Source organism: Canis lupus, chromosome 14, assembly GCF_011100685.1.
Source record: "Canis lupus familiaris isolate Mischka breed German Shepherd chromosome 14, alternate assembly UU_Cfam_GSD_1.0, whole genome shotgun sequence".
Classification (NCBI taxonomy): domain Eukaryota; kingdom Metazoa; phylum Chordata; class Mammalia; order Carnivora; family Canidae; genus Canis; species Canis lupus.
Genome location: NC_049235.1, coordinates 17,572,415 through 17,594,499, shown reverse-complemented (window position 1 = coordinate 17,594,499; position 22,085 = coordinate 17,572,415). Strand labels below are relative to the sequence as shown.

At 33.4% G+C, this 22,085-nt stretch overlaps 1 protein-coding gene across 8 annotated transcripts in view; it reads right to left on the bottom strand.

Annotated features, from left to right (window-relative positions):
- Window positions 1-22,085, bottom strand: part of AKAP9 (A-kinase anchoring protein 9) — a 153,310-nt gene that overhangs the window by 102,586 nt on the left and 28,639 nt on the right. For all 8 annotated transcript variants that reach the window (XM_038556769.1, XM_038556768.1, XM_038556774.1 and 5 more), the window contains 6 exons: window positions 13,764-13,817; window positions 13,231-13,401; window positions 12,342-12,497; window positions 11,291-11,488; window positions 4,300-6,684; window positions 648-861 (listed from right to left, as the gene is read on the bottom strand). In XM_038556769.1, the coding sequence (XP_038412697.1) occupies window positions 648-861; window positions 4,300-6,684; window positions 11,291-11,488; window positions 12,342-12,497; window positions 13,231-13,401; window positions 13,764-13,817 (3,178 nt within the window). The remainder of the gene's footprint in view (window positions 1-647; window positions 862-4,299; window positions 6,685-11,290; window positions 11,489-12,341; window positions 12,498-13,230; window positions 13,402-13,763; window positions 13,818-22,085) is intronic.

Sequence of the window (22,085 nt, the reverse complement as noted above, 5' to 3'; positions counted from 1 at the left end):
AGCTCCTGTCAATCTTTCCTGCTTTATCCCCCACTACTTTCTCACATAGCTTGAACTCTCAGTTCTCCAAAATGGAGGCAATCTCTCACACTTCTTTAACTCAGAAGCCTTCCCTAAAATTCCAACTCCCCTCCTCCTACCTGCTGCCTCATCCCACTCATCCTTCCAGAAAGTATAAGACTTTTCTCTATTACAGAAACTGTCCTATGCTAAGAGTTTATTTTTAAAAATATTTTATTTTATTCATGAGAGACACAGAGAGAGAGAGGCAGAGACATAGGCAGAGGGAGAAGCAGGCTTCTTCCAGGGAGTCTGATGCCGGACTCAATCCCAGGACCCTGGGATCACAGCCTGAGCCAAAGGCAGATACTCAACCATGAACCATGCAGGTGACTCTCTAAAAGTTTATTTTATATTGCTTTCCCACTTGATTTTAACTACTGGGGGGAAATGATTCAGTGATTTTAGATTTCTCAAGCACTTAAAAAAAATGTGCAAGGATTATATGAAAAAAATGAATCCAGGACTGGGGATATAGTTACCTTCTTCAATGGATTTTAAGACAAGGACAAAACCTGGAATGGTAGGTAGGCTCTAAGTGATACTTGTTTCATAGTACTTATAGGTTTTTTTTAGAAACCATTTACCTGTTTCTTGTGCTTTTATATTTTGTAGCTCTTGCTGGTGTATTTCCTGAAGTTCTTTTATCTTTTCCTCTTGGGCAGAAATAAGTTCCTCCTTAAGACTACAAAGAGCTTTATCTTTTTCATTTTCCATATATTCACGAACCTGATCCACATGTGTTGAATAAACCAGAGAGAGGCATATACGCTGAGCTTCCATCTGTAGCCTTAAATCATTCTTAAAGCGAATGTATGTACACATTAGAACATTTTTAAATGATTTAAAATTTTAAATAATATAACTTCTATTTCTTACATATACTGACTACAAGAGGGAAATACATGAAATTATAGTTTGAAACTTCACATAAGTCTAATTTTTTTCTCACTTCATTTTGTTACATTCATCTACCTATCTTTTCAAGGAAATTAGCACAATATTGTCATTATCTCAACTTTATGGTAAACTTTGATGTATCATATAGCTTAGTATGGCCTCATCTTTAATTTTTGTTTAAAAATAGTATTTTAAATATAGAGAAATGCAAAGAATAATGTAACAAATGCTTATGTACTCATACCCCAAATTAACAAATACAATTACTTCATTTTTGTTTTTACAAATAACAATTATTTTGTCTTTTTATTCTCATTTCTTTCCTTTCTACATACCTTTTTGGTTTAGAAAGAAAACAAAATTTAATCCACTATGTTCCCATTCTTCCTTCCCCAGAGGCATTCATTATCACAAATTTGCAACAAGTCCATTGCATTTCTTATACTATCACTTTCAATACCTATAAACAATACATTATATTGCATGTTTCTAAGAATTTACATAATGGTTCCAAACTGTATTTTGCAAATTGTTCTTCTCACTCAATATACTTCTAGGTCTAACCATGTAGATACAAATTAATTAAAATGTGGCATAGTACTTATAAATGCAGGAAAATTTGTCACCTTCCTTCTTGGAGTTTAACTGGACTATTTCTAATTTTTTGATATGTCAAAAATACTGCACTAAATTCTTAGAGATAGGTCCCTATACAAATACACTAGTGTTTCCCTAGTAGCGTGGATCTCAAACTTTAGCAGATATCAGGAATGCTTATTAAAATCGACTGCTGGATCCTTTCCCCAGGGTTTCTGGTTTAAGAGGTCTGGTGTGGGGCCCCAAATTTTGAATTTTACCCTGTTTTGAAGTGCTGCCGATACTGCTAGTCAAAGACCATACTGAGAACCACCTAGAAATGTAGCTGCTGGGTCACAGGGAATGTATATTAAATGTATTAAATTTTATCAAATTATTTTTTATATAACTATGCTAATTTACACTGATATTAACAGCATACGTGAGTATTCATCTCCCCATACTTTATTGTGGGACTCATTCTGCCAGTCTGATGGGTATAAAATACTATCTTATTATTTTATCAATTTTTAGGTTTGAAAGTATCTTTTCATGTTTATTAGCCAATTAGCTTGGCTGCGAGAGTAAAGTATTTTGGGGGGGAGTTAGTATGATTTCTAAGCATATTTAGATTGCTCTGAGGTGTTACTACTGAATAAATCATTGCTCTATTTCTTCTGTGAGGTCCCCTCCACACACACATTTTACTCCTCTCTCCACCAATAAGGCGGTTTGTCTTAGTATTGACAACTGGGAAGGGACAGTTGGCAGGTTTGCCTCCCTTTACTCTCTTTATAAGTTAATTTCAAGAAGGTATCTGAATGTCAATAAAAATGCCTTTAGCAGAGAAAACAAAATTCTTAGAAAATTTGACCATTCTGACAGCTTCAAATTCAGGTCCTCTTCTAACAAGGTCTTTTTTTAAAAAGCTAAATGATCTCTGGCATTTTTAGGAGTAATTACATTAAAACCACATTACGCTTTTGAAGAAAATTCCAGATATTTAACAAAGCTTTAACAGTTATGCTATTTGAATTTTTAAATTCTATTTAGGTTATTAAAATGTAAAATATCTTTACATTTGATATAAGATCATAAATGTGGATACACAGTCCCCAACTTACAATGGTTTGACTTAGGATTTTTTTACTTTACAATGATGTAAAGGTGATACACACTCAGTAGAAACTATACTTCAAATTTTTAATATTAATCTTTTCCTGGGTTAAATATGCAGTATGATTCTCTCATGATGCTTGGGAGCAGCAAGGAGCCACAGCTCCCAGTCAGCTACATGATCACAAGGATGAACAAACAATAAACTTACAACCATTTTTACCATTCAAGCATTCTGTTTTTTAGTTTCTGTATAGTATTCAATAAATTACATGAGATATTTAACACTTTATTATAAAACAGGTCTTAAAAAAATAAAATAAAATAAAATAAAACAGGTCTTGTATTAGATGATTTTGCCCACCTGTAGGCTAATGTAAATGTTCTGAGCATGTTTAAGGTAGACTAGGTTAAGCTTTGATGTTCACCAGGTTAAATACATTAACTTCATCTTCAACTTAAGGTATCTGAATTTACATAGGATTATTGTAATATAACTCCATCATACGATCTGTATCTATTAGAAGTAAAAAGAGAAAACTTTCCAAAGGCTTCCTACTATATATGGAATAAAATCTCAACTTTGTACAAAGTCTGTAAGGCTCTCCAAGATCTTGTCTCTTCTCTTTTTCAAACTTTTTCTTCTGCTCTCCTGCTTTCAAACTCAGCTAAACACATCTTCATTCAGTTCCTTAAACTCATCTTTGTCTTCACAATTGCTCTAATTTGCATGTGGTAGGCTCCCCCTTAGTCTTACAGATCTCAGTTCAAATGTCAATTCCTCCAAAAGACCTTTCCTGACCACTCTATTTAGTCCTGCCATCACCACTACCCATCATTCTCTATTACATTACCCGTTCTGTTTTCTTTAGAGGACTTATCACTACTTCTAACTACTCTACTTGTTTCCTTGTCTACTACTGTCTGCCTCCTTCACTAGAATATATTCTTGCTCTTTGAGAGCAGGAATCTTTTTTCTCTTGCTTGCTACTATACTCCTATACCTGGCTGGAAATTCAATAATCTGTTGCATAAATGAAAAACAAAGTTTGACTCAGCAGCATTGCACAAGATACTTAGTGGAATTTTTCAGTTATTTCTACTATCAGTTTCCAGCAAATACAATCTGTTAAAAGTATCTATTATTACTCATTATACGTATTGTTTTGTTATAGTTAGAATTAATAATTTTTGCCCTCTTCAGCTTTACACAGTACTCAGAAAACTCTAGGACTTAAGTTGAGATTTTTTTTTCAAGGAAATATAGTATTATAACTACTTAATAACTATAAAGTACCTAAAAGTTTCAGTTAATTTTTAGTTGTGGAACTTTGAAAATATGAATATGAAACAAGATGCTGAAACCAAACTTTGAAATTTAAGCTCTTGCTTTTCCAAAGAAAGTGTGAAACCATTCCTATGTTTTTATTTCCTGAAGAGTATAACATAAATTACCTGAAAGAAAGGTGATAGTTTTTAAGGAAAACAGATAAAAGCAACAATAGCTGATAGGCCCAAATGAGAAATACATTACAGAGTTCATTTTCATTCTCTTGTAAGATTAACTGGTGTTTTAGGATGAAAACATCTTTTGTATGAAATGTACATTTTCACTATGCTTTAGCATTTATAATTAAGGAAACATACCTGTTCTGATTTAAGTACACTGAGTTCCCACTGAAGTTTATCATTTGTATTTGGTTCAGTTGTCCCAAGCAATGATCCATTTCTCACTAATGGCAAGTGATCCAAAAACAACTGTTCTTGCTTGCTTTCTTTTCCAACAGTCGTATTTTCAAAAGGAATTTTATATTCCTCCATTATTTTTGATTCTTCACCACAATCTTTATTTATTTTAGAAATTGACCCTCCAGAATCCTTGCTTGTTATAGTCATAACTCCATCTTTTAAAGAGTCTAACTGATCATCACACACATTTATATTTTCTGTCCTTTTATGATTAATGATGATTTCGAGCTCTCTACACCTCAATAAAACTTGCTCTTTCTCTTGCTTTAAAGACTTCACTTTTTCACTCAGAAAACTAATCTCACCATGTTTCTGTTTTAATTGTTCAGAAAGATCAGACAGTCTCTCTGACAGTTCTAACTTTTCTCGCTTGGTTACCTCAAGTTTTTCCATAAGTTCTGTTGTATCTTTCTCCACAACCTCAACAGTTTCCAATGGTTCTCCTATGTAAGTTTTGTCATCATCAAAGACTGAACTTTTCATTTTTAGTATAGTTGGATTTATTCTTTGCAAATGATGAAGCTCTTCACTAAGTGTTTTAAGCCTACTCTTATACTCTACTTCTTGTTTGTTTTTGCTGTCTTCTAAGTCAGTTTTTACCTTGAGAAGGCAAGCATAGTCCTCCTGTAACTCCTGATAGTTAACTTCAAAATTTTTTTCAGCAAATGAAAAAGTGTTCCTTTGCCTTTCAATCTCCTCAGTTAGCTGAATACATTGTTTTTTGAGGTCCTCGTTTTCCTCTGTAAGTATCTCTATTTCTTTTTGCCACTTACAGTCTTGGGATTTGGACTTAATGGAGTCTATGAAAATTAATTCTTCTTGGTTAACAGGAGTATACATTTTCAACATGTCTTCAAGGGCTTTCTTCTCATCTTTAAGAGTGCTATTCTCTGCTTCAAGTTGTGTAAATTTTTCTTGAAGGTCATCTTCTTTTTCTTTCATTTGTTTCTCCAATAATTCAGTTTTAAGTTGTAATTCTTGAACTTCTTGTTCAAGTGTACCCTTTTCCTTTTCTTCTTGCCTGAGTATTTCAATTTCTTTTTGAAGTTCATTGATTTGAAGAGTCATTTCTTCTGATTTTGAATTCATAAGGGACTGCTGTAAATCTTTGAGTTTTGAAATTTCCAAAATTAATTGATTCTGCTTAGTTATCAAACTGTCTTTTTCAAATTGCATGGTTTCTATCTTTTGACTCATTTCATTCTGTAAGCCATCTATCTGCTGTTTGTAGTGAATGCCTAAGTTATCTTTAAGTTTCTCAATATCTATTCGATGTTCAATTTCTAAATCCTCCTTTAGTTTGGAAAGTTCTTCTTCATGACTAAATAGAAGCTGCGTCCTCAGCCTCTCTAATTCAGCTTCTTGCGATTCAGCCATTCTGTCTAGTACGGCATTCTTTTCTCTTTCTAACATTTCAAGTTTTATCTTGTAATTTGTAACTTCTGCTTCATGTTTTAGTTCTAGTTCTTTTCTGTATTCAGATGCAGAAACAATCTCAGCTTTCAAATCTTCCACAGTACTAAGAGATTTATGTGCTTCACTGAGTTTATTTTCTTGTTCAGCTATTGTCTGTCTAGCTCTCTGAATCTGTTCCCTTGAAAAGCTCAATTCTTCAAAAAGATCTTTAAGCTGTCTTTGTAGAACAGACTTTTCTCCTGAAATTACTCCTAGCTCTCCCCTGAGTTTTTCCTTTTGAGAGTTAGTATCTTGCAATTTTATATTCAGTTCATTTATTGCCATATTCATTAACTTTATTTGATCTTCATTCACTGTAACACTTGGATATGATCTTAAAGCATTCTCCATTTCTCCCTTGTGTTGTATTTTAAGTTCATCTATCTGTGACATGTGTTGTTTTATTAACTCCTGTTTCATTTGTACTATCTGCTGCCCGTACATCTCATCCAGCTCTGCCCGGAGCTGTTCTAACTTTCTTTGTGCTTCTTGTTCCATTCTTTGTAGAATATCAGTTTCAAATTGGCTATCTTTATGATTTTTCTTCTGAAGTTCTTCAACTGTCCCCATTAACTGTTTTATTTCCTCAGAACACTGTCTTTCTTTTTGCTTGGAATTAGACAGCTCTAATTTCATATTTTTAATCTCTTGGTTCTTCTGTACAACCTGTTCTTGTAATTCTTCCAGTAATTTATCAGCAGCTGTGACTTTATCTGTCAGCTCTAGAGTTATTTTTTCTTCTTCTATAATCTTTGTATTTAATTCATCAATTATTGCATCTTTTTCCTGTATTTCTTTATTTGAGCTTTCTACTTTTTTATCTTGTTCCTTTAGAAAGAAAAAGATGAAAACATAAATGGCATTTTTAACTTCCTGGCAACTTACATTGCTTAACCTCAATACCAAAAGACTGGGAGAAGTCTGGTTTTGTTTGGTTTCTTCATACTTCTATAAAAAGTAACTGTAAGGCTTGCCCCTTAATTTTTCCCAAGCCAATGAGATAAGACTTGTGTACCCAACACTACAGCAGTGTTGGTCTTCCTGGAAGAAACAAATTCTTATACTGCTATGGTTAAAAGTATTAATTTCAAAATTAGCAGGATTAAAATGTCTAGACCATTACATTTTCATCTTATTAACTGATAAATATTCTAAGAGCTTAATATTTTCAATAGCTATAGTACTCTTTATAATTCTAGAAGAAAGTCTTAAAAATAAATCAAGATTCCTTCCATGTATTTTAGTGACTTGAAGGTGTTTGGTGGGCAAATGCTATGAAAATAAAACAACAGGTTCCTATGGATCTGCCTTAACTTCATTCCTGTGGTTAAGTAAATCAGAAATTTAGGGATATCCAAAACCTAAGTGGCTAAACCTCAAATGACATGCAAGACAACTAACTACTTATGGCATATCAAGTTGATCCTAGACTTTAGGTTTGAAAAGAAATTTGAAAGCAGGACAGATATTTTCTTCCAGTTCTGACTGGGGCCTCTACTTTGGAATTGTATAAAAGCCTAAACCTAAGACATAGGTCAAGGCACATCCGTAATCACAATCATTCATAAGAGTGTTAGGGCAAGAGAAGGACAAGTAGAAGCCCTAGAAACAAAGTTTTGACTCTGTTACTTAGTTGCTTAAGCAGTTAAAGGCTGAGGTACCAAGTACCAAGAAAGTACAATCTATTGAATAGAACAGAAAACAGTAGGTAAGTAAAATCACCTTACTGAGACAGGAATCCCAGGCACAGAGGACTTTAAAGGCACTTTGAATGAATGTATTCATGTATCTAAAGAAAAACTGTCAAAGCCCAGAGAAAGGAAAACCTCAGAGAGTTGCCAATACTCATTTCAGCACAGGCCAGGGCCTTGAGACTGAAAATTCTGATCCCTCTGGGAAAACCATATCTAATGTAGAAAGCAATGTAAGGCATTGTAGCAAACAGAATTTAAGAATTTTTTTTAATAATAAATTTATTTTTTATTGGTGTTCAATTTAGAATTTAAGAATTTCAATCCACAAGCATGACTTTCCTACTGTGAGATGATACATCAAGTTATCATAGCCTAATGCTATGGAACATTTGACTCCTCTAATATCTTTGATCTCAAGGTCACTAAATAACTTTCTATTATTATTTGACTTTTCAAATTCATTTGTCCATAGAAAGAAAATAAAATCCAATGAACTTGAAATATACAGGTCCCTGTGATAATTATTTCTTACTGTAAATTAATAATCTTATATTTAAGGTTTAAACATTAGCCTCTTCAACTTGGAAAATCTGAGCTTACTTCTGAGATAGTTCAAGTCTCAGTTGATAGAAGATAAAAACCAGACTTCTGAGTCTACAAGTCAAAGGCCAGATACTGTACTATGTAAATTAACTTAAGGCAATGAATGCCATCCTGTGAAGCCTCTTGAGCAAAATCCTATCAGCTTTTTTCTTGGTATCTCATATTCCATCTAATGTCACTAAAAATTATTACCAACTGTTGTGACTTCTGACTTTAATTTCTGTACTACAATAGGACGTTTAAGTCAGTTTATTGTCTTAAATCTCAGTGTTTTCATCTGTAAAATAAATGTGTAATATTTCTTCTATGTCATGGACTATGCTTGAAGCTGAAAGAAAATAAATATATTAATGTATTTTATGCTCACTGTGCTATATACAAATATAATACACATATACTAGAAAGTATCTATAAGGCATTTGGAATCTATAAGAAAGTAAAATTCATTGAGGTCAACTTCAGTTGAGTTATTAAGTAAGTAATTAGTCTTGGAATGTTAACATTATTATAAAATCTGTAATACTTCTATTTCCTGATTTTCACTCGAGAGGAGGAACCCTCGTAAGACAGTGTTGCATAATTCAAAATTGTCCAATAATTTGATATAACTGCAAACAATTCTTCATTCACTTATTAAACAATACAAATTCATGTTTCATTTTTTCTTAGTACTGTTTATTTCAAAATATATGGTTTAAAACCATTTATTTTGTGTTGCAAAAGACAGCCCTGTGGTTAAGATACAATCCCTCTGTTTTTAGAAACAGACCTGAGGGAGTGGGGAATAACAGACTTCTTGCCTGTGATCACTGCACCATAGGAAGTTCTGAGGATTAGCGACAATGAGAATAAGGCTGGAATCACCAGTGTAGTTGCCTAGGTGACCACGGCAGTTTCAACTACCACCCTAATGCTCTAGTCATTCAGCTGCACTGATGGAACTACTACTCAGGGGGATTCATACAAAGTAATTAAAAAAAAAAAAAAAAAAGGAGAAATAAAAAAAATATCTATCTATATATATATGAAACAAAGAAAAGGCTGATGATAAAAGTATTCTGCTAACATTCAAATAAACAAAGTTTATTCCCTTTATGAAAATGATTAGTTTCAAATACTTTCAAATAGTACTGCCTACTGAATATAATAAATACAACAAAATTCAATTTACAAACTCTTCTGAGGCCTAGACTGTCTTTCTACACTTCCTCCTGTACAGACACACTTTCAAAGACTATTTCTAGTTAAATTATGTTTTTGCTATCCAGACCTTTTTAACACATTTCAGCTTAGGTTTTTAGTTATACTCCATACTTTGTCTAAAATGCCTTTCTTATCTCTACCAGTTCAGATTCATAATGTACTTATTTACCAAATGAATATTTTTTAGCTGCTAATGTGCCACACATTATGCCTATTGCTGAGAAAACATAATCATGGAGAAATTATCTCAACTTACAGACCTGTCTCAAATATCATCTCCCCCTAAAGCCCACCCTGAGTTGCTTCCCTTATGAAGCCAGACCTACTGAAAACACTTTTTACCTATGTTTACCCTCGTTTTGTGCTATCTTGTGTACACGCCCTAACCATGAGTTCCAGCAAAGAAAAGGGCACGTCTTAGGCATGACTATCTCTTGCAAGGGCCTAGTACAAAATAGGTGTTCTGTAAACTAATAATGATTTTTAAATTATCTTGGTTGTAAAGCATACTGTTTCATAATTTCAGTATCTTAAATTTGTATGTTTCCTATTTTCCTAAAAGCATGGTCTCTGAAATCAGACTAGCTAGGTTTGAAACCTGGCTCTACCAACTTATCTCCTGTGTGATAGGCAATTTACTTCACCTTGCTTTGCCTTGATCTCTTCATCTGTAAAATGGGGATGATGATAGAACCTCTACCTCATAAGGTTACTAAAATGATTCAATGAGTTAGTATGTATAAGATGCTTTGAATATTGCCTGGTACCAAGTAAAGAAAAATAAATGCTAGCTAATAATCTTATTATTATCTAAACAATATTCTTGTCTTGGTTATTTCTCAACTTCCTGCAGAAGAACTTACTAAGTTTGTAAAAAGTACCATATTATATGTACAGTCTATCCTCACTATTCACAGATTCCCTATATGTGAATCCATTTTGCTAAAATGTATTTGTAATTCCAAAATCGATACTTACAGTCATTTGCAGAAATGCACAGAGCAGCAAAAAATTTGAGTTGCTGGACATGCATGCTTCCAAAGCTGATGTCAAACAAGGAAACTATATTCTGACTTCATGTTTCTGCTCATTAGTAGAACATGGATGGAGAACAGGATAGAGACAAAAGGGAGCAGTGCAATATAGCACAAGAAATATGGTTCTGGGCCAGCTGTATGGATTTGAATCATAACTCTGGCAAGTGTCAGTAGGGCAGCCTCAGGCAAGTCACTTAACACTTGTGAACCTCATTTTCCCTTTTGAAAAATAAACAAAATCTACAGGATGAGTTGTTTTTAGGATTTCAGGTTATAATCTACAAGATGTGTTATGTATCTATGTATATATAAATATACTTCCTAGAATATATATATGCATGTGTATAAGCATATGTGTACATATATATGTATGTACATATATAGAATCAAATATAAATATATAAATTATGTATATTTTCCTTCTTTTTTCCCCATGAGCACTATTTGCTAAGTAAGTGTCCCAGATAACTTTATAATACATAACTACCATAAGTAGAGAATCTACTGTAGTTTCTTTCTAATTAAAATCTATAAAACTTCATTTTGTCATGAAAATATTTTCAGGATTTCATAACCACTGCTAAACTGAGTAAAAATACCTTTAGATAAAAAGAAAAAATAGAAATTGTTTACAAATTTAGATTCTCCTAAGAACTAACTGTAACATAGGCCTATCACTTCTAAAAGAACTTAGTAATGAGTGTTATCTTAAAAACTATTATTGTGAGACTCCCAATTACTTTCAAAATAAGTTGTTTTGTACACTTAAAGAGCTTTTCTTAATTATGAAATTTTGTAATTCATGTACATAACAAAAAAAAGATAAACAGTTGTAGAAAAAAACCCTCCAATTATACAGTGGCTATACACTGGCTGACTTCCTTAAAATAAACATACCATTTCATATGCTCTAATTTTCTCTTGCAAGAAACTAATTTGCATTTTGAAGTCTTCTTTCTTTTTTTGATAATCTTCTAATAAATGATCTTGTTCTTCCAGCTGTTGCTGATGAGTGAGGATCTGTTGTTTTGCTTGTAATAAATCTGCAGCTGTGCTACTATGAGTGCTGTTTCTTAGAGTTTCACTAGCCTGTAACTTGAAAACAGAAAGAAAGCCCCAAGTTAAATTCTAAAGAGATAAGGATAGATACTTTTTGGGGTATTATTCGGCTCATAATTGCTCTCTGGGAAATTTGCTAGAATCACAGGCTTGAAACTCTAGCAAATATGCTGCCATGGCTTATCAGATAATTATGGGGACATTATCCAAGCTGAACCAATAAGATTATCTTTCCCATCATAGAGCAGAGAAAATAATCTAGTGAGATAGCTAAGACTAAGGCAGACATGTACAAAGAAATGGGGCCTGAATGACAGTACTTCTTGGATTCTAGATGACTTTCCAGTTTCTGATTCCAAACCATATCAGAAGCCTGACTGCATTTCCATCTTGAATTCTGTAAGATAAGCCTATCTCCTTACATTATATTCCACCCTTTTTGCTTACATTATCTTAAATTATTTTCTTTACTTGCCAGCAGAAACTTTAATACAATTAGATTCTTATAGCTCTGATTAAAGGTAAAAGGAACACATTCTGTCTAATTACCATTTTAGAAACTAAAGTAAAATCCATAGCAGGGTTGGCAAAGGTAGGATGTGACTACATCTTAATTTCTGCAAAATTCCACCCAATCAGACTTAAAAGATTTTGTAGATTTTCAATAGATAGTCCAGGAAGAAGTACAGAGAAAATAACAGCAAGAAATCACAAGAGAACTAGGAGGTAAATTCTTGGTTAATGTTAACAACAGGTGTTCACTAGTTTTTCTAACATGATACATAATAATACAAATGGATTTTAAATTTAATTTGTTCTGAAAATTAGAGCACTTTAAAAAATTCAGTACTAAAAATCTAATAAATTTTTTTCTATTAGTAATACTTACATGCTGGAACTGAATTTGTAATTTCTGACTCTGTTCTGTCAACTCTAAAAATTCTCTCATCGTCTCATCCTTTTCTCTTCTTGCTTGTTGTAAATTAGCAGTGAGCTGGGTTATGATGCCATCTCTTTGTTTAATGGCAGCTTCAAATTCTTGTAACTAAAAGACATCAATGAAAATAAAAAGTGCCAGGCTTATTTTTTAAACAAAATTATTACTACAGTTAATTATTCCTCAAAAATGTAACTGTTAAAACGCACTGGCAGAATAATTATGATTTGTCAGTAACCTTATCCATTCTTGTCCATATTTGAAAGGTTAGCTTGCAGAAATTGGCTTTATTCCCAAATCAACTTAAAATTAATTACCTGAATGAAGGAACAAAACACACTAGGTCTAATTTATCTATTTATCGGTTTCTAGAAGGACAAGTGCCTTTATATTTAGGGATACTCCAATCTGTTCCTAGGCAACCTCATCAGACATGTTTAATTCTCATTTGTCTCTGCAGAAGATAAAATTAAAATATATCCTGTCATCCTCATCAATGGCCTTTTCCACCTTGTTTTCATAACTAACGGCCACAAACAACAGATGTCATTTTAACCACAGTTACTTTTACAAGGACTCGCTGACATTTTTAATGAGTTTAAGGCATCATAGTCCGATGTGGTTTGCACCTTAATTTTCTCTCAGGCCGTTTACAAAAACATCTATCCTACAGAAGTGATTTCTGCCTAGCTTTCTAATAAAGTTAAAAAGTTATAACAAATATAAGATGACTTAAAGTTACTATTTAAAAACCTCATCTTTAAAGAACATAGGTCTACTATCATTCAAATTTCCTATTTTGTCTCTGTAATAAAACAAAAGCCTCATAAAGTACACATACCTGCTGCAGTCCATCAGTCCCATAGGTGGCTCTCATTTCTTCTAGTTCTCTGCTCAGCTCTTCAATCTCATGCTGTTTGCCAGCCAATTCATTTTCCATCATCTCTAGATGGGTCTGATTGTACTGTGCTCCATGTTCAGAGTAAGAATCATCAGCACCAAATTCTTCTTCCTAAATCAATCCAAGATTTTTAATAATTCATACTAACAACACTCCTCAGGAAGAGGGATTTAAATACTGAATTCCATAGCAAAGTCCACTTTAAAGTATCACTTATCACCTGAGAGTTTACTGGAATGACAACCTACTTTGTTATTAGTGTGATATACACCTTAAAAGCAAAAACATGACATCATTAATTGTTATAATTGAGATTTTTAGCAAAAAGTGCCTAATTTTGTTTTGTTAAACATTAAAAGCATTTAGAAATCACACACAGAAAGAAGTGCATGCAGGAAAAAGCTTTGTTAGTAAGCCAGATGGTTTTAAATAGTATAAAACATTAGTATCATGAGTAGTTTTAAATACTATACCCTTAATAAATTTGTAGACTTTTCTGTTCTCACCACAAAACTGCAACCATTTACCTGTACAAAAACAATTTCCTGATATATTATGATTTTAGATAATTTTATTTAAAGCTAACAATTATATTTCTGCCAATTGTATTCATGTATATTTTATGCACAGGGAAAATGCTTCATTGGCAAAAATAGATACAGCAATTAAATTTAAATATATGAGACATTACAATCATTTAAAAGGCCAATGATTCCCAAAACATCTGAGTGTTTACAATGTGAAAGACATGGTACTATATACATTTTCGTTCAAGTGAATTAAAGTTCTAACTAAGTGCAGTTTCTATTGTGTCTTCAGAAGGATAATTATAAACCTCAAGTTACTAAATCCTCTTCTATGAAATGCTGCCTTATAATCATTTAAATAACCTTTTTTGTATTAAGCTCTATTTACTTTAAAGTAAAATTGTTTACTGGTTCGCTGAACACAGGTCAAGAAGTATGAGTATGACTCCTATGCCGTCTGTCCCTGGGGAAAACAAGAGCCATGCCAACCCTGACTGATGTAGAGATTTTCCATGACATTTTACTGCTTCTATCACAGACATTTGATGGGAGGAAGAGGAATGACAGAATATGTCTCCTGGGTTGACTTGGTGGGAGATTAATTTCAGATCAATTAATCTATTTAACAACTCCTCCTTCCCCCAACAGTGCACAAAAGAACTTCATTTCTGCTTACAAGTTAATTATTCATAATTCTACATTAATAAAGTCCAAGATAATACAGTTTGTACTGTTGAAATACATAGGACAGAACATTCTAGAAAGAGGAAATAGACCACATCATTTTAAAAAGTGAAAATAGGGGAGCCTGGATGGCTCAATCAGTATAGCATGTGACTCTTAACCTCAGGGTTATGAGCTCAAGCCTGCCCCCCTCTGGGTGTGAAGCCTACTTAAAATTTAAAAAAAAAAAAGTGAAGATACTACTTGGGAGTTCTGTAACAGAGCTTGATTCTTTTTTTTTTCTAAGTATAATTTCCGAAAAATAAAGCAAAAAAAAAATTCATCTTTATGTCAACACAATATTGTAATTTGTGAAAACTATCAGAAGACAGGTGTACTAACTCTAGTACGATTATTAATATTAAGTCAATTGAAGTAACTTTCCAATTAAATCCTCTGAAATTTTAATTAGCTTTTCTTGATTCTGAAATGAAGTATTTTGATAAACATCTACTAAAATTTTTACTTTACAGTTACAGTATAATAAAATGGATTTTATGAATATCTTCAAATATATTAAGCAAGAATACACCTTTTAAGTGGAGATTATTAATTTATCAGTTTATAATGATTGTATCTAACACATTATATAGCAACATTCAGCTTAATTTCTCCCTAACTTAAGGAAAATTACACTTGAGAAACTCCTACATCTTAAAATACTTGATCATTTTTAAAATTTAATGTTATTATAACAAACATAAAAATCATTATTAATAAATTATAAAAATTTAATACTATGTAGATAGGTAACAAAGATTATCCACCAGGACTAAACTAATACAAACTATATTCTGAAGTTAGAATAGAAATACTCAGCAGAATACTGGGATCATAAATAGTTAGCATTATTCTATTTTTTAATGTAGATAATTACTTTGTTGATACCTAAAGGCTAGAGCATTCATTCCTTCTTCATATATCAGTCTTCTAACATTATATTTTATATTTGGTAAACATTAATGTGAAAGTAAATTAATAACTTGAAACACAAAGATTAGATTGATAAACTCAGCTGAAGATAAGCCCAACTTCTCTTAACGTACTATTTTTACTGTGTGGCATTTGTCAAAGTTATTTAATTATTAGGCTGTACTAATATATTCTTTCTGAATTCACAGATTTATTCAATGTACGGACAACATTAAGACTTGGAAAAGTGTAAGTAAGGTATATTTTTAATTTTAAAATGTTCTGAAGAGGTAAGTATCATCTCAAAAAATACTACTATTCAGAAAAAATCAGAGCAAGATCATTTTTCTAACCATAAAATGGTCTTCACACCAAAACCTTTTCCTTTTTTTTTTTTTTTTTTATGATAGTCACAGAGAGAGAGAGAGGCGCAGAGACACAGGCAGAGGGAGAAGCAGGCTCCATGCACCGGGAGCCCGATGTGGGATTCGATCCCGGGTCTCCAGGATCGTGCCCTGGGCCAAAGGCAGGCGCCAAACCGCTGCGCCACCCAGGGATCCCCAAAACCTTTTCCTTTCAGTAGATGTTAGTTTAAAAACATAAAAGACTAACTTACTATCAGTATCTTATCCTTATCATACTTAATTTGGTACTATATACATTCAAAATATTAATAATGGATATTTTAGTAAAATAAGAATCTGATGAATCATAAAAGTTCATGAAAAACAGGAGTTCAATATACCTAGGTGACTCATGGAATTGGAGCCAAGTAACTAATGAGGTTAAGATCATCCATTTAAAGTGAAAGTTGAATATCAAACACCACACTGTACACCTTAAACATATACAATTTTTAATTGTCAATTATACCTCAATAGAGCTAAGGCAGGGAGTGAGAAAAAGAAAATGAGGTAAGGTTAAAAAAAAAAAAAGGTCAAAGTTGGAAGGCTAATTTTATACAACTTCATGGCTATAGGCTATGTCTCCAACTCCAGCTAGTCATTTCAAAAATATCATGAATCATACAAGTGATTTGCTTAAGTAGTACTAAATAATCACATGAAATCCGTAATGAGAGTTATGCACTATTATCACCTCATCTTTCTATATTTAACAAAGCCGATTAATTTACCTGTCATGTGTCTAGGTTACCTCCAGCATTAGCAACATTCTTCAAATGACCCTGCTTAAAGGCTATCAGTAAAAATATTTCATGTACATACAGCATTTGGATTATTAAATATCTCTTCATGCAGGACTGAAAAGATTATGTATAATTTAAATTAATCTGTAAGAAAGACATTTTGTATTCAGTCTGATTTCTCTGGTATATGTAATTGGGTACACATTTATATAAAAGAGATCTTATTAGGTATCATAGGATAATATTATCTAATTCTTTCTAGGCCCAAATCCATTATTCAATCCAATGAGAACACCAGACAAAGAAGTCAAGAAAATTAAGTACATATCATATCTGTGTGCATAAAATTTCCAAATTAAGTTCTAAGTAAGTAATCAGAACCTGAAATCTTTTTGAGAATAATTTGTTAAAAGAATTGTCATCACTCATTCCATTTACTTAGTGTGAAGAAATGCGTATTTCTACTGAAGAGCAGTAAAAAAAAAAAGAAAACCAAACTTTGTCAATCATCTTTTCTATGCCAAACACCATACAAAATATTATCAAATAACCCTCACAACTACACTGTGAAGTAGATACCCGTTTTATAGGTAAAAAAACTGCAGAGTTTAAGTGATGGGCTCAAGTTGATACACTTTGGGGGTGATGAAGCTGAAGTCTGAACTAAGGCTTCAAAGCTCCTGTTGTTCTATATTACCTTACTTCCCTACATACCAGAAAAATGACAGCAATATTTAAAAAACACACAAGATAATTATGTTACCTACGATTCAAAACTAATTCTAAAATTCAAAAAAATGCTCCAATGCAAACAAGAGCAGCTAAGATTATTAAAACTTTGCAAACCTGGCATTTATAATAAAGTTATAATCTATGTATTTCCTAGATGAGATTTACCCCTCATTTTATAAATTGGGCTCACTGATGATTCTTCTGCCTCCTGAAAGTGGGACTATGGCTTAGAAGTCCCCTGTAATTCTAGCCCAATTAAACCACTTTTAACACTACAGGAATAGCTAAAGCCTCAATACTAGCCCAGAGTATCATGGATTCAACCAGTCCCCATATCAGCAGTCTTAATGAAACATTTTCAAACATTTCACAATTTTTCTACTGTTTTCTATGGACAAAGAGAATATATAACTTTGTCACAGTATAATCCATCATGAATCCAGGCCCAAAATAAGTATCACAAGGGTTATGAACAAATCAGGTCAATCTGTCAAAAATTATTTCATAAGTATCTTTTTTAGTGTATAATCTTCTATTTTTTCAAATTATAAATCAGTTAATCCATTTAGTTTTTGTGACCACCATTAAAAAGAAAAAGTGTTGGGATGCCTGGATGGCTCAGCGGTTAAGCATCTGCCTTCGGCTCAGGTCGTGATCCTGGAGTCCCGGAATCAAGTTCCACATGGGGCTCCTTGCATGGAGCCTGCTTCTCCCACTGCCTGTGTCTCTGCCTCTCTCTCTGTCTCTCATGAATAAATAATTAATTAATTAATTAATTTTTAAAAATGTGTCAAAGGACATGTCACATAGTAAACAGAAGTATGTTTCCTGAAATGTTGTTTGGAAAAAAATACATATGTATGTATAGGTATATATTTATCCATGTACATAATTACTCATGTACATAACAATAATATATGTGACTACATATGCAAATATATAGAAATTACATATTTACATGTAGAATATATTTCTTGGGTTTTTTTTTTTAAGATTATATTTATTTATTCATGAGTGACATAGAGAGAGAGAGAAAGAGACACAGGCAGAGGAAGAAGCAGGCTCCATGCAAGGAGCCTGATGTGGGACTCGATCCTGAGTCTCTAAGATCAGGCCCTGGACTGAAGGCGGTGCTAAACCGCTGAGCCACCCAGCTTCCCCAAATATATTTCTTGTTGTTCAACTATGGTCAGTATACTTTAACTTCTATCTGTAGGAATTAGAATTAAATATTACTTGTACCTTACTTTAAAATACATCATATTTATTAGGTATCACAGATAAATAGTTTCAATACATTCTTCTGGACCTTGTAATTCCCACCAGTTTTATAGTTTAAAAAATCAAGGCAAAACGTAACTTCTTGTAATAAGACTTTCCAATAATATTTTCAAAGAGAACTTAAAAATCACAATCTTTTGATGTCCTTACCTTTCAAATCTGTATTAATAAAAATTAAAGTTTACTCTCTTATCCCAAAGTGAAAAAGTGGCTATATAAATTTTAATCAAATTTCACAGGCATATATGAGATGGTCTGACCTGTAACCACTTGGCTTATAAAAAAATTTACCTTAGTATAAAGAAAAAGAAAGCACTTTGTGGAGTCCTGGGGTATCCCAGACATGGGCAGTTCAGATACAAAAACACCTGAAACTTTCAATCAAGAAAGACAAACTGTGAGAATTAAGGCATTACAGAAAGCGAGCGAGATGGCTGAGAAGAAGGATCTTGAGCTCATCTCTCCCCACGAGCATACCAAGGCTGCAACTACATATACTGCAACTCACTGAGAACAACCTAAAGGCTAGCAGAACAGCTCATCCATAGCTAAAGATAGAAAAAGCCACATCAAGAAGGGCAGAAGGGGTAGAAATGCAATCAGAAACTAAACTTCCCCTGTGGCAACTCACAAGCAGGAGAGATATCACAGGTGTGAAGGTCTTTGAGGAGCAAGGGGTGCATTCCTGCACTGGGCACCCCTCACCCCGTCGATCTGCACGGAGAATATGAGCCCCCATAAACATCTGGATTTAAACCAGCTTAACTCTGGGAGAGGAGAGGTCTATAAGAAACCTCAGCTCTGCTCTTAAAAGGCCAGTGTACAACATCACCTGCTCAGAGACCCAGCCCAGAGGTAGCAGTTTGCAAAGCATCTGGACTATATATCTGAAGGAGATTTATTAATTTTAGGGACTGTGCTATACAGGCAAGGATCTGCAAGAACTTTCTCTGGGAATGGAAGCGCTAGCAGGTACTATTTTTCTTGGTCTTCTTCAGCCCATCTGGCTTGAAACAGGTGGGCCCCAGTTCTGACACTCTCTCTTCCTAGCACCACTCACCCTGCTCTGGTGTTCCCCTGCAAAGTCATTCCAACCAACTCAACTGCCCTGGCAGGCACTTTTGCAAAGTGATCCCTGCTCTAAGGAATCCCATTCATCTGCATGCCCATGACAGTGGCCACGGAGCCGCCCAGTCAAGTCACACTGCATACTAACCCCACCCGCCAGCATACCTGTAGCAGCTGTAGCCAGGCCTCTTGGCTAAGCCATGCCAGGGCCAGCCCTACCCACCAGTGTACCCACAGCAGTTGTAGCCCAGTTACTATTTGCAGATGACATGATACTACATATAAAATCTCCAAAGACTCCACTAAAAAACTATTAGAACTAATAAATGAATTTAGTAAAGCTTCAGGACATTAAAATTAATATATAGAAATCTACTGCATCTCAATACACTAAATTACAAAATAGAGAAATTAAGAAAATCCCATTTACAACTGCATCAAAGGGAATAAATTATCTAGGAATAAATTTAACTAAGGAGGTGAAAGACATGTACTCTGAAAACTGTAAGACACTGATGAAAGACCAAAGATGACACAAATAAAGCAAAAGTTATACAATGCTCATGGGTTTAAAGAATTAATATAGTTAAAATGTCCATACTACTCAAAGCAATTTACAAATTCAATGTAAACCCTATCAAAGTACTAATAGCATTTTTCACAGAACTCGGAACAAATAATCCTAAAATGTGTATGGAACCACAAGACCCCAAAAACCCAAAGTAATCTTGAGTAAGAACAAAGCTGGAGGGAACAGATTTCAAATCATACTACAAAGCTATTGTAATCAAAACAGTATGGTACTGGCACACAAATGGACACATAGTCAATGGAAAAGAACTGAGAACCTAAGAAAAAAACCCATGTTTATATGGTCAATTAATCTATGACAAAGGAGGTAAAAATATACAATGAAGAAAAGACCATCTCTTCAATAAATGCTGCTAAAAACACAGGACAGCTACATGCAAAAGAATGAAACCACTCTTAACACCATACACAAAAATAAGCTCAAAATGGATTAAAGACATGAAACTATAGGGATGCCTGGGTGGCTGAGCCATCTGCCTTTGGCTCAGGGTATGATCCTGAAGTCTCAGGATCGAGTCCCACATGGGGCTCCCTGCATGGAGCCTGCTTCTCCCTCTGCCTGTTTCTGCCTCTCTCTCTCTCTCTCTGTCTGTCTCTTATGAATAAATAAATAAAATCTAAAAAAAAAAAAAAAAAAAAAAAGACATGAAACTATAAAACTCCTCCAAGAATATGTGAGAAGTAAACTCTTATACCTCAGCCTTAGGAATATATTTTTGGATCTGTCTTGTTAGGCAAGGGCAACAAAAGCAAAAATAAACAATTGAAACGACATCAAACTAAAAACTTTTGTACAATGAAGGGAACCATCAACAAAACTAAAAGGCAATGTACTAAAAGATATTTGTAAATGACGTATCCATTAAAAGGTCAATATCCAAAATATATTAAATAAAAAAAAAACTCATAGCAGAGAATATAATGCCAAGTGAGATAAGTTAGAGAAAAACAAATGCAATATGATTTCACGCATATGTGGAATTTAAGAAACAAATGACCAAAAGGGGAAAAAAGAGATTAGATGAAGAAACAGACTCTTTTTTAAAACTTTAAATTCAATTTGCCAACACATAGTATAACACACAGTGCTCATCACATCCCACATCCTCCTTAATGCCTATCACCCAGTTATCCCATTACCCCCCACAATCTCTTGTCCAGCAATCTTCAGTTTGTTTCCCAGAGCTGAGTCTCTCAAGGTTTCTCTTCCTCTCTAATTTTCCCCCATTCAGTTTCCTCTCCTTCCCTTATGGTCCCTTGTACTATTTCTTACATTCCACATATAAGTACTACATAGAACAAACTGAGGGTTACCATAGGGGACGGGAGTGGGGGGAATGGGTGATATAAGTGATGGGAGATTAAGCAGTACACTTATCATGATGAGCATTGAGTAATGTATAGAATCGATCAATCACTATATTGTATACCTGAAACTAATATAATACCATATGTTAACTGTACTGAGTTGAAGTTAAAAAACTTAATACAAATCATAAAAAAATAAAAATAAAAAAAACTTAATACAAATTTTTAAAAATAATAAAAAATAAATTTAATGAAAATAATTGGATTTAACACCAAAGAAAGAAAGAAAGGCAAAAAAACCCAAACAATCCAATTAAAAAATGAGCAGAGGGCCTGAACATTTTTCTAGAGAAGATATCGTATGACCAACAAACACATGAAAAGATGCTCATTATCATGATGTATATAATTTCACACTTGTTAGAATGGCTATTTAAAAAAAAAACAACCATGAAATAACAAGTGTCGGTGAGAATGTAGGACAAAGGAAACCCTTACGCACTGTA